Consider the following 13,917-nt stretch of genomic DNA (forward strand, 5'->3'; position numbering starts at 1 on the left):
GAAAGGCCTACGTCTTCCTTTTCAGTTATTCCATTGATTTCATAGAGAAAGATTACCAAACTTAATTAAGATCAATAGTATTTAAATAAGACTATATGCTATTGTCAATTCCCTTTTCATGTTATGTTTTGGCAGTCGTAGGACATCAAAAAAATTTTATAATGAATAATTAAAAAAAAAAATATTAAAACTAATGAATAATGATAAAAAAGTGTCATTTTTTAACTGTGTGATGAATTAGGGATGTAGAATCTTGACAATATACAAGGGCTAAAACTGTTGAATAAAACTAGTGACTCTCAATTTTCAAGCTGGATATAGTATTTACTAATACGAATCTGATGATATTTCCCGTTTTTGTTAAGTTTTGTAGATTGATCCTTCACCGGTTTATAAAAATACTAGTATTGCCCGTGGCGATAATATGAGAAACGCTCACTATATACATGTATAAGTGAAAAGTAGTACAATATTGATTGCATATTAAAGCCTTCTTTGTACAGTTTAGAAATGAAAAATAATATAATTTCTTTTTGCGATGGGTCTTTAGAAAACCCGAGACCTCCCTTCCTTTCTTGATTTAGTTTTTTTTTTTTTTTTTTTTTTTTTTTTTTTTTTTTTTTGGGGTGGGGTGGGGTGGGGTGGGGTGGGGAGTGGGGTAGGAGGGGGGGGGTTACAAAAGTTCATTGACAAGCAAAAAGACAAAAAAAGGTCAACCGTGTGACTTTCTGCTTAAATAGTTTATGATGAAATATATGGAGATAACGAACATTATTCAAGCTCAAAAGTCCATTAATGAATACAAAATAGAAGCAGAGCAAACACGGACCTCCAAACATCAAAGGTGGGATCAGGTGCCATGGAGGAGTGAGCATCCCCTGCCGACCGGTCACACCCGCCGTGTGCTCCTTGTCATCATCGGGAAATAACGGAAAATCCGTCGACAATTCAGTGTGTAAATAATGGCCTAACAATTAGTATGAAAAACGTCAGTCAGCATTTGACCCAATGATTAATTGTATTTGCTGACAAGGTCATTGTTTGGACCATAGAACTTACGAAATGACGACTTTAAACGAGACAGCTGATATTCTTGTTTCATCAACTTATTTGGCAATGATTTACCTCGTTTTAGAAATTGTACATACGTAGAGCATGCTCTTGCGTATCGAATCAACTGAGAGATATATACCCCGTATGCAGGTGATGAAGGTATATTGCTGCATAAGTAAGGGAATTTGACGATTGAAAAGTTAAAGTCATCACGTTTATCATAAAGCTTGGTTATTAGATTACCATTAACGTCTTTTTCAAGTAAAGTATCCAAATATAAAACAGATGTGTCAGACTCTGTGGTATCTTTTATCTCAAGTTCACAAGGATATATCGTATCGACATAAGAATGGAAATGGCCATTGTTAATTGACAACACGTCGTCGATATATCGCATGTATTAGGGAAACATTTACCCCGTAGCTCCCCCTCCCCCTTTCCTCTCTTCTGGTTCCTACGGACAGGGGAAATATAAATACATACATCTGTTGTATACATGTGTATTTTTTTAATGAATAAATCATATTTGTAAACGTCGATTTATTTTATATGCGCAGATGTGTTAAGGAGGATAATCTGATTTGACTAAATCAGTGAAACGATATGACGTCATAGTAGACGAGATGACGTCAATTTTAGAACACACAATTTCTAAATATTGTTATTTAGAAATATAATTTAACTCTTGAAAATGAATAGAAACTTGCAAATTTTCACAAAAATGAAATGTTTATATTTTGTTATGCTGTATCTGTCACTTTAATTAAAAAACTCCTACCGATGACGTCATGTCCGTTCAACAAGTAACTTGAGATTGTTCATGTTGTATTTAAGGAGAATTTGGCTTAGACGGCATGTAAATAGATACGTAAAAGGGGGTGTAGAAGCAAATACCGTGAATATTGTGTGTGATTCATGTGAAGTTAACGTTTGTTAAACAGGTATGTTAATTCATTTTCATCAATTATATCTTTTATTGAAGACAGTCAGCTATTTAATATCCCGGTCGGCTTTTCCTCTGTCATTTGTGACAACAATAATGCAAAAGAACAACACTAAGCTGGATACTTCAAAACATAATATATTTGTACATATCGAAAGTTTGCGTGCTATAATACTTGGTAAGTGCTGCTAGAATCGTGTGGTAAACTTGGTTTGAAGAAATATCTTGGGTTATATGTACAAAATGCAAAAGATTGGGTAAGGTTTCGTGCGAATATGTGGAATAATTTTTTCTCGACCGGACAGTGGGATTCTAGCAGTACCTTTGAGGCATAAGAGATGTTTTTCAACTATATTATTTACTCAAAGAAATTATGAAACTCCTGGGTATTGTTGTTATGTTGACTTTTTTATTAGGGAATATTTTGCTATTAATAGCAGTCACGTGATGACGTTGAGGTGGTGCACTTCTTGGTCTCAGACATTCTGCCGACTTCATGCAATAGTTAATAATAGTTTACGTTTTATGGGCGACCTTGATAAATTATCAAAATTAATTTTCTTTAAAAAGTCCAAATTTTCCGAGAAACGATTTCTATGCTTCCTTAACATACCTGCGTGTGTTTTGATGGTTTTAAATTTTGACCCGGTTAATGATCAAAATTCAACGACCCAACCAAAATTTCAACAGTCTAGGGTCAGAAGACAACACTGATGGTTTCAATATTCAACGTTAAAAAAGACCCTCCGGGTCAGTTTTCAACCAGGGTCAAAATGCCAAGTTACACCGACAATAAATCGCGAGGAACTTGTTCGTCTTTCTAAACCATTGAAAATGGACAATAAATATGTAAATATTGTAATACGATTTTTTTTTTTGGAAGTTTGCTGTTCTGTATTAGATATACATGTACTGTGAAGGACCAGTGCATGCGAACCTATTTTCCGTTCTGTCTTAGCCCTTAATACTGTGTTGTATTAGCCAACTATCCTGCATTTAAAATACAGACGAACTAGAACTAAATCATTTGTTTCAATATATCAAAAGCAGTACAAATTATTCTTATTATGAGATTTGGATGAATATTACCTTATGAAGTAAAACGTCAAATTTTCTCAATCACTTTTAAAAATTTGTTCCGGACAGAATCTACAAGTGACTTGATCCAAATGAAAAAAGAAAATTGACAATTTTGGCAAGTTGATACTGTGCTGGATAAATTCCTCAAAACCTGTTTGCTTTCCCTGCATAGTGTGTGAGTGTGTGTGAGGGTGTGTGTGTGTGTGTGTGTGTTCCCTTCAAATGGTACATTTAAAGCTACCGTCTCACGGTTTCAGCATCCATTAATGAAATTCTATACCTCCTCCCCCTTTCCACTCTGCTCGTGCCATTTTTTTTCTCAATCATTAATCTCGATTTTTGTTGTATAATGTGTTCTGATTTTTTAAAATTCTTACATCCTCATCCTTGACGACTCACCTAAATCTCTTTCACTTAGCTTTTAACATTGGATGAAAACCCAACAAAACAAACAAAAAGAAATCCCTGACATCATAGTCCATAGAAGAGCTGTTTATATCGCCTGTATTCATATGAAGGTTAACTTAGATTTAGAAACCCATCAAATACACCATAATCAATCTCAATAATGAAATAAATCTGGAAGAGGGTTGGATCGTCCACCTTATCCGTAAAGAAACCAAGAGAGCTAAAAATAATGTACATCTACTCCGTATCTGACTGAATCTTACGTTGTCCGCGGATACTGAGTATTTTGCACAGTTTAAAGTGTGAGGTGCTTATTCTGATTGAATAGTGTCACAAATCATTTAGAGAACTTGACATGTTCTCTATCGTAGATGTAAATTCGGGGGTGGAGACTCATACTACGCACTCGTCAAACTAAAGTTATATCTATGATAGAAAACCTTTCGTGTTCTCTAAACAATATTTGTGTCACAATGGCGTTGTTTTTGTTTGAAGTTTACTGTCCTGTATTAGCAATACAGCACAGGACTACGGTAAGCGGAGCTATTTTCTGTACTGTATTACATTGTACCTAACTCCGTATATGATATGTTGTATTATTCAACTGTTCTGTATCTGAAATACAGAACAATTTAAAAATAAATATGCTTCAATATATCAAAAGCATAACTAGTTACGATTGTTTTTTTTTTTTTTTTTTTTTTGTTTTGTTTTGTTTTTTTTTTTAATGTTTTTTTTTTCTATTTGGAATATTTGAATTAAAAATTCCTTGTAAAAGTAAATGTCAAAGTTTTTCATAACTTTTTAAAATCAATTCCGCCCAAAATGTACACGTTACTTCGATCCAAACAAAAAAGCAGTTATGGGAAACCGATGTTATGTTGGATTAATCTCTCAAAAAGTGATCGCTTTTCGTCCATAGCTTTGATATATCTCTTTAAGAATAAATCATTTTCGAAAGAATACGGCATCCAAGCCATGTTAAGAGCAGTCATTGCCTAATAATTCATCTGTAAATTTGATTTTTAAAACATAACACATTGGCAAAAAGATAACTTTCTTTCTAAACGGTAAACTGACTGATTCATTTTATTAGAATTTACGAATTTAATGAAATTAAATTGATTTGTCATTCAAAATATGAACACACACACACACACACCCTCACACACACACACACACACACACTGATTGTTTTCTTCAAATCTTATTTTTAGTTCAATGTTTTGCAAAAGTGGATTTGGTTTTCGCTCTGGATTCGTCCAATAGCGTGAGCAGCGATGACCACAAGAAAATGAAAGTATTCGTCAAGAAGTTCCTTCACTCTGCAAACATAGATGACGGGGAAGTGAGAGTCGGTCTTCTGTCCTACAGTACCCAGGTTACGGTAGAATTTCAGCTTAACACTTATAAAACAAAAGCAGAGTTGTTTGACGCCATTGACCGTGTTCCTTGGACATATGGAGCTACAAACACCGCTGATGGACTGAAAACAATGCATGAAGAAATGTTCTCTGAAGGCAATGGTGACAGACCAGGTGTTCCAAACATATGTGTTGTCATTACTGATGGCGTATCCAATATCAATCATCGAAGGACAATTCCTGAGGCAAAACAAGCCAGAAGAAAGAGAATACATATTTTTGCCATTGGTATCGCACTTAAGGATTTGAGGGAAATAAATGGCATTGCTAGCCAGCCTGCCAGCGTGAATGCGTTTGCAATTGATTCCTTTGATGAATTAGAAGGTTTAAATGAGAAGATCTCTAATTCCGTCTGTCCAGGTATCTTTTATTTAAATTTACTCTCATGACTGTTTTTGTTCATTTCTAGAATAATTTAATGATATTTGCGCCAACATTTTCTTTGTAGTTTATTTTAGCAATATTTTTATTGTGTGGAATTGATATTACATGTATTAACAGATAAATCAATCACGCACATTTACTCTACACCCACTACCGGAAGTGTTGCAGTATTATTTGAAAAAAAATTTAGGCAACAGAAATTTGTCGTAAAATTTCTTTCTCGTAATGAAAGTTTTTTAAACTTTTTTTTTTTTTTTTTTAAAGTTATTTTGAAATATCTCCTTTATTTAGTTGCTTTCTGTGTACGTGTGTGCATAGGAGAATTTGATACAAGTGATATAGGGATAGCTGAAGTTTACTATTATTATTCTTTAATCTTCCACCACTTTTATACCCAAGAGTGTTTGGAATTTGCATGAAACATTTATTCATAAATTTATTAAACACTTAAGGTTATTGTGTAGAATTTTTCAAGAACTCTTGAGTGGATTTAGATGTACTAAACAGGCTATATTCTGGATCGTTTGACCTACCAATAAAGCATTCTTTTTAAGATTTTTTCAAATTAGTGTTTTTACAATTTTTAATGCATTTCCTATGTAAAATGTTGATAAAATGGACGTACATAATTTTTCACCATAATATTTCTTCAAAACCCATTTATTTCATACAGTTTTCGTATTATATAGATTATTGTATCTTCATTTCCTTTGACTTCTAGATATTTTGGCTGGAAATAATATAGTAATAAATTAATATAGAAAGCACAAAGAAATTAACTTTTATAAGGATACCCACTTCCGCCCCAGCCCGGGATTGAACTCTCGACCTACGGAATCTGTCTCCTAGCAGTACAGGAACAGCGCGCTAAACCGCTCGGCTATCTAGGCAAGTCAAAAAACTTGCTTTAGATTAATATTTCTTCACTTAGGGCAGTTATGTTAGTTTAAGAGTTGTTGTAAAATGTGCTTTATAAATATAAATTAATTTCATTACGACATGTATTGGTAACGATCCTCTAATAAAACTAATGTCCAAATAACTGTATCTCACGTCCATTCTCAATGACCGTGTAGTACAGACCAGCGCCGCGAGAATTCCATCGGCATCGAAAGCAAGTTTTTTGACTTGCCTAGATAGCCGAGCGGCCTAGCGCGCTGTTCCTGTATTGCTAGGAGACAGATTCCGTAGGTCGAGAGTTCAACCCCGGGCTGGGGCGGAAGTGGGTATCCTTATAAAAGTGAATTTCTTTGTGCTTTCTATATTAACATTTCTTCACTTAGGGCAGTTATGTTAGTTTAAGAGTTGTTGTAAAATGTGCTTTATATATATATATATATATATATATATATATATATATATATATATATATATATATATATATATATATATATATATATATATATATATATATATATATTAAAAATGTTTTTGTAAAAATTTCATTTGTACTGTGGCCCTGTCTGAACCCAAATGTCAAGATTTGAACAAACTTGCATCTACACTACATGGAATGCTACCATATTAATATGATTCATCATAGCTTTGCTTTTTTTTAGGACTTTTTCCTAGATATTTTTATGTAAAACTTTGATCTCTATTGAGGCCCCACCTTATCCCCAGAGATCATGATCTGAAGAAATCTGAATCTACACTACCTATTGATGCTTTTATTCATGGCTTTGCTGATCTTGATAAGGCTACAAGAAGGATACAGACTCCTCTCAAAATAAAATAGGGTTAGATAATTTATGAAAAACAACAACACTTGTTACTTCTGTACTGAACTTCCTCTTTTTTGGTTGACATTTTTGCCCATTAATACCCGAATTTATTTATCGTAACATATCACAGCCTGGCTGTGCCTTTTTGGAAAAATCATGATTTATTTTAACTGCTACTGTAATAATATGAAAAAAAAATATTGGCCAAATACGAAATATTAGACTTATCACCGATTTCCTGATTCTGACGTGGACCTGTACTTGCGTAGTTCTTGAGATTTCAGCCGGACAGAAGTCACTCCAAATATCAATTAAAGGGCAATAATCACAAACGGAAGCATAAATAAAAAAATGAAAAGAGACCGTTTAAGGACTTAAGATAATGTATCCATCCTGAAAATTTAATAACAATTAGGCAAAAAGTCTCCGAGAAATCGGCTGAAAAAACTTTGTTGGGAAAAAAGTAACTAGAGCAAAGCTCATTTCAAAGCAACGAGTGGATCTTCCGAGGGACGACAAATGTCGAAATATGTGTAGAGTTTTTTCTCAAAAGAATAAAACGTAAGCAAACTCTAGAGAATTATATTTGAAAAAAAAAATATTCATTTTTGGGGAATTTTGGGTTCCAACTTCCTGGCTGTCCAGTTGCCACTTTCAGTTGAAAACAGAAGTAAGCAGCACAGTTAAGGCTACAAAAAGGAGGCGGGGCAAAATTTTTACTGGATATGCTTACTATGAAGTCACACAAAAATATGAGTTCTTCAAATTACCACAAAATGAAATGATTAGCTATTTTAAACTATTGGATAGCTTTAAACTAAATCCATGCTTACTACTGCATGCATTGTTGTCCTTCGTAGAATCCCACAAAGCAAAATATAAATAATTCAATGATCGAAACGCACTTGTCAATGTGACGTCAGACCGTAAAATTTGACGCAGTGTGTATGCAGTCATCCATATTTTTGTAATCAGATTCAATATTATTTGCAGATATATTGCTTAGAAATTTAACTTGGTTATGACCTTGGAATTTAAAGATGACCGCTATACTGCACATACATTTACTAAGATCACGTAACTTCCACATGTGACAAGTCTGAATAAGAAATCTAATCGTCGTCATCATGTAGTTGTGATCCATATTATATTTGTCCAATAACAGTGAAGTCCTAAAAAGAATCCCCATCGTTGTTAAGATTGTATTCTCTATCTAAAAAAATCGATGATATTTCCATTTGGAACCTTAACTGTACTGCGTAAAAGAGATAGAAATCATAAGCCTGAAAGGCTTCAATCATTTTTCGATTTGGTTTATTTTTTTTATTTAAAAACAATTGTCTCAATTACCGGTTGAAGGCCTTATGCCATGGTTCGAATAGAATGGTGTTCGAATTAGCAAGAAAACGTCGAAGATAAATATGTTCATGCTGAATATTTGACTCATCTCTTCTCAATCAGTTGAAAAACTATGAAGGATTTAAAAAAATTATATATATTTAAAAAAAAGAAAAAAAAAATCTCTGAAAAAGGTTCACTACTTTACAGGAAATTGATTGCTTGTACAATGAAAAGGGAATAATAATAATAATAATAATAATAATAATAATAACTATAAACTTGTTGCCATGGCAACAAGAAGGACTTCCGTCCCTTCTCCGTCATGAGAGAAGTTGATTCCTCACTCATAACAATATCTGTATTATGTTGTGCATCCCTTTGAACTCCTTCATACATGAAATACTATAAAACGTAAATTGTAAAATATATCGCGCAATGCGAACGCAACATTATACCAGATATCATTTCTATGATACAGTATTATATTTCAGCTGAAAAAAAGGTACAAAAAAATTACCAAAAAAATCAGGACATTCTGGGGATTGAGTGCAGGTCGCCCGCTTGAAAATTGAACAAGCTAACCATTACGCTAGTGGTACCATTTCTTATAAGAGTCTTTATTATCCCTAGTAAAATCATTTTAAAATAGCAGTCCCGGGATTGCTTTCTTGGACTGCTTGGGTGTAAGGTTAAATCTGGTTGGTACTGTACTTTAGTTAACAAGTAGGAAGTTGAAACGAATTGAGAGGAAATGGAGAAGATAGGTAAGGAAAAGAAGAACTTACTTAGAGATAATGAAGTAAACATTAAGTGAAGGTGAGCGTAAACAGATTAACATTTAGCAAAAGGCCAGGAACTGTAGAATAATATGCACATGACTATTAGATAAGTTTATATGGAGAATAGGAAGAATATTCAGAAAAGAGTTTGCAATTTCTTCAAGAGAGTTTATCTTTGAATCATAGTAAAAAATCCTGTCCGTTAACAAGAGATAATTATTTTCAAAAATAAATATTACCCTTCGGCAGCCAGGATCCACCAGTCACTGTTCGATGTTGGGTTTTTACTTATATAGATGAGTATTGTATTAGAGATCAAAAGACCCAGACAAGCAATGTATCATGTTTTAACAATTAGAATTATTTACTTAACAATTTACATGAAATATTCAAACTGAGGATCGAAAACACCTGACATTTTATTTACTTATATTACAGAAGTATTATTCACATTTTACAAATATTTATTCATCATATTAAATAACAACAAATAGAAGCAGATGATTTTGCCCAGCAAAGCAACTCAATAGACATATCAACCAATTGCGGAACAATTATTCATCCGCAATTTACTACCACGTATTATCATTCACTTATTGCTCAGTTAATACCAATGTGCATTTGCTTGAATTTAGGACAAAGTTGTCTGAAGCATATTGAAGTAAATCAACCTGAGTCATACCTATATATTTTATTAAAATTTGCAGGCGACTTCTCATGGAAAAGTTTCGCATAGCCTTGCGAATCGCCATTCTTTATTTGAACACTTCTAAACATATGATTCCACCGATAATAACAAAATTGGTTAGACTCAGATAATTAAATTGCGGCAGATAATTCTCTGAACTTTTTTAAAAGAATTTTCATGATAAAAGCGTGCTTTCTTATTTTTGCGCACCGCAAGTGTTCGTGTTATCCAAGTAAGTTATGTTAAGGAATGTTAACTCAGTTTTTATGAATAAAATGATTAAATTTTATTCAATGTAGATGTTTCTCAACTCTGATAAAGATCCTGCAAACTATCTCAAACTGATGTGAGGTGTCCCAAATTGTCGTTTGAAATTTTTCAAATTTAAAAAAAAAAACAGGGCCCGATCCGAACACGGAACTTGAACAGCGCTATTTTCCAAATTCACCAAGGAAATTGATATTTTTATAGAATTAACTAGAGTCATTCAGATTATTTCTTAATTAAATAAGTAGCTGTCCGAATAGTTTGTACGTTACATCAGTATGGAATAGTGAATTTTGCAATATGAATATCTTTTACCTTAAATTGAGTAAATAATGCATTTAAAATATTTAATATATTGTTCATTCCTACCGGTATTGCGCAGTTACAAATGTTACGAGTTAAAAGTAAAAAAAAAATTCTAAAATATAAATTTATCAACCTAATATGTCTTAGTCATGATGCATCGAATTTTACAAAACACACTCTAGATTTAAATTTTGTATGAGAAATTAACATTCCATAATAAGCATTGTCTCAGCATATCGGACCTTCCTTTAATTCTGAGGTCACAGTCACCTTCGTTGGCTGGATTATTCTAGCATCATCTTACTTGACAAAAAGGGTTAAATTTTTTAATATTTAAATCTGAATGGTAGCTTTTTCGACTCCATATTTAAGGAATCTCAACTATAATAACTAATGTATATTATTTTCCTGTCTAAGTTCCGAGATGATTACGTCATATTCACGTTTAATTTACGTAGGAAAACTGTTTCTCTTTTTTTTATGATTAATTTCTTTGGTAATGCAAAGCTTAAGGTAAAACACAAAGAAGAAACTATAACCAAATCTATCTTGGTGCCCACTGTATTGATAGTCTTTCTGTAATCTGTGACCTGCTGATAATTTTCTTCATAAACTGATTCCTTTACCATAATTTAAAATACACCATTGCATCGTAAGCAATCAAAATCCTTAATAAATTGCCCTTGATAAGTTTGCATAAATAGAGGATATTCAATGTTTTGGAGATGAATATGGAATTTATTTCACGAGTGGGACAGGATTTTTTTTATATTTTCACGAGTGCGAAGCACGAGTGAAAATATCGAAAAATCCCGTCTCACGAGTGAAATAAATTCCATGTTCATCTACAAAACATTGAATTTTCTGTTTATTACATTTTCTTTGATTTTCCCTTTGCCTCTGTCTTTTCTTAACACAGTGTCATAGGCTTGACGTCATAGTTGAGCGGTTGAGACGTCATAACTTAGAAGTTGTGTGATTGAAAACATTACATAGCAAGGATTTTAGCAACATATTTGGGAAGAAATTTGCAGTTTTAGCTCTATCAAGATGCTTAGTTACTATTTCTATCTTATGACAGGCCAGAAATTATTTTTTACTTACTTTGATATCCTTTCACACTGTGAGAGAATATCATTTTTGGTATCCTTTCATACTGTGAGAGAATATCACTTTTATTCAATAAATAAATCACAGTATTTCACTGTTGAAAATGTAATAATACTTGTTATGTGTGTAGGTACGTAAGATATACATCTGACGAAAATAATTAATTTAAAGTAATAGTTAATAAAGAAATATTTACTTTTAAGTTAAACAGGTTCCAAACGTAGGGAACATTTTTTTTGCTTTAACACAGAGACAATTTCATAAGAGATCCGGTTGCACGAACGTTAGTTAAATTAACTTCCAGTTAGTGTCGTAACTAGCAGTTAAGTTTTTAACGACGATTTACGTAAATGTCAGTTGAAAAATTGCTGTTCGAATCGCTATTAATAATAAATTAGGTAACTCACAATTAATTGATGTGTTATAGTTTCTCTCTGTTAACATCGTTCTACAAGTACATTTACATTAGCTATGGAGACATATTTCTGACGCCATAATTCAAATGACGTAAATTCATAAATACTTATTGTCCCCCGCTTTCACTGAAAGTGAGGGATATTAATTTGGGTCTGTCTGTCCGTCCATCCGTCCGTCTCTCCGTCCGTCTGTATTTCTGTCTGTCTGTAACACTTTCTTTTCCGCGCGATATCTCAAACCCTTTGAGCTTTCGCAATGAAATTTTGCATGGCAACTCCCTATGGCCTATATAAGAACAATATTTATTGAGGTCAAAAGGTCAATGGTCAGGGTCATAAATTCATAAATTCTGTCTGTTTTAACACTTTCGTTTCCGCTCGATATCTCGAGACTCCTTTGAGCTTTTGCAATGAAATTTCACATAACAACTCCTTGGAGCCTAAGGAAGACCCCTATTGATTTTGAGGTCAAAAGGTCAAAGTTCAAGGTCGTAAATCCATACATTCCATCTGTGTGTAACCACGATAAAAGACATATGACTGTGTCCTTCTATAATTATAGATATAAATTAAAGACAAGATAGTGATTAAACTTATTTGTTTTTTACATTTCTGGGAGGGATATCATTATCGCTGCAGTATGAATTAGTGAAAAATCCTAAAAAGTCATCAATTAAAAAATGAAAAACAACTTGTCCAATAATTCCATTTGAGTTTTTGGCCCAAGTAGAATTTAGGAGAGAGAGAGAGAGAGAGAGAGAGAGAGAGAGAGAGAGAGAGAGAGAGAGAGAGAGAGAGAGAGAGAGAGATATTGCTCGAGGTATATAGGTCCATGATCTATTGATTTAATTAATGAACATGTATGTTGTAAGATCAGTAAATAATGATGACAAGTGGGAAACGACTGGATTAATATTCACAAATTTTCGGAGTTTTCAACATTTAAGACCATGCAAACATAACTCCTTCCCATTTCCTCCTCTCCCAGCCCCGGGTCTTTATGTTTACATCTTTTATAACTCAACGATATGAAACAAACTGTGAATAGTACAAAAATGTACATGTTCAAAAGTTTAATGACGGGTCTCTGAATGATTTTCATTTCCTAATTTTAGGTGGATGGGCTGACCCTACTATGGCGGTCATGAATATAATGTCAAGCAGATTATCACTGACACACTTTTGACGCAGGCCATATCATGATCATTTCCAGTTTCAGGATGAGGATGACTTCAAGGGGGTCATAAACTTTATACTTTTTAATGGATAATGACTCCAGAGATAATATTATATATGATTAGGGGAGACGTTTTCAACCATTTTCAATATATAGGATCATTTGAAGTTTAAAGGGTTGGGAAGGACTTCAGGGGGTCATGACCCCATATATCCTAATTAGTGCGTCAAAATGCAAAGATGTATTAGGGACTTTTGCTTTAATGAACGCTATGTTTATTTTTCCAGTTTCAAAGAGTGGGAATGACCCCAGGGACCTGCTTGAATGTATAATTTGAATATGACATTACAATGATCTTTGACCTTTTTCCAACCATTTTAATTTCTCATTATTTTACCCCGTTCTATACAAAACTTTTAAATGATTGATTGATTGACTGTATATTGTGTTACGTCCCATTCGAGAATTTTTTCACTCATATAGAGACGTCACCATATAACGGTGAAGGGGTTCAAATTTGATCGGCACTCAGGGCCATTGAGCAGTGAGGGTTCTTTATCGTGGCAACGCCTGCCGTGAGACGGGGCCTCGGTTTTTAAGGTCTCATCCGAAGGACCCTCACCTTTCACTTCAAAGTGCCGGGCGCATGGCGAAGGAACAGTTGCTACCCATTTTTATCGACTAAGGACAGTCACAGCCGAGATTCGAATCTCGGCTGTGACTGTCCTTAGTCGATAAAAATGGGTAGCAACTGTTCCTTCGCCATGCGCTCGGCACTTTGAAGTGAAAGGTGAGGGTCCTTCGGATGAGACCTTAA

At 33.6% G+C, this 13,917-nt stretch overlaps 2 protein-coding genes across 2 annotated transcripts in view; both read left to right on the top strand.

Moving 5' to 3' along the window:
• LOC133204101 (uncharacterized) overlaps positions 1–13,917 on the top strand; it is a 110,744-nt gene that overhangs the window by 90,372 nt on the left and 6,455 nt on the right. The gene's annotated exons all lie outside the window — the stretch shown is intronic.
• Positions 4,779–13,109, top strand: LOC133204274 (collagen alpha-1(XIV) chain-like). Its single transcript, XM_061340013.1, has 2 exons — positions 4,779–5,268; positions 13,039–13,109. Exons 1-2 carry the CDS (start codon positions 4,779–4,781, stop codon positions 13,107–13,109), a joined length of 561 nt encoding a protein of 186 aa, XP_061195997.1.

This window comes from Saccostrea echinata, unplaced genomic scaffold (assembly GCF_033153115.1).
Source record: "Saccostrea echinata isolate AGI-Se365-2 ecotype Australia unplaced genomic scaffold, CSIRO_AGI_Sech_v1 ptg000052l, whole genome shotgun sequence".
NCBI lineage: Eukaryota > Metazoa > Mollusca > Bivalvia > Ostreida > Ostreidae > Saccostrea > Saccostrea echinata.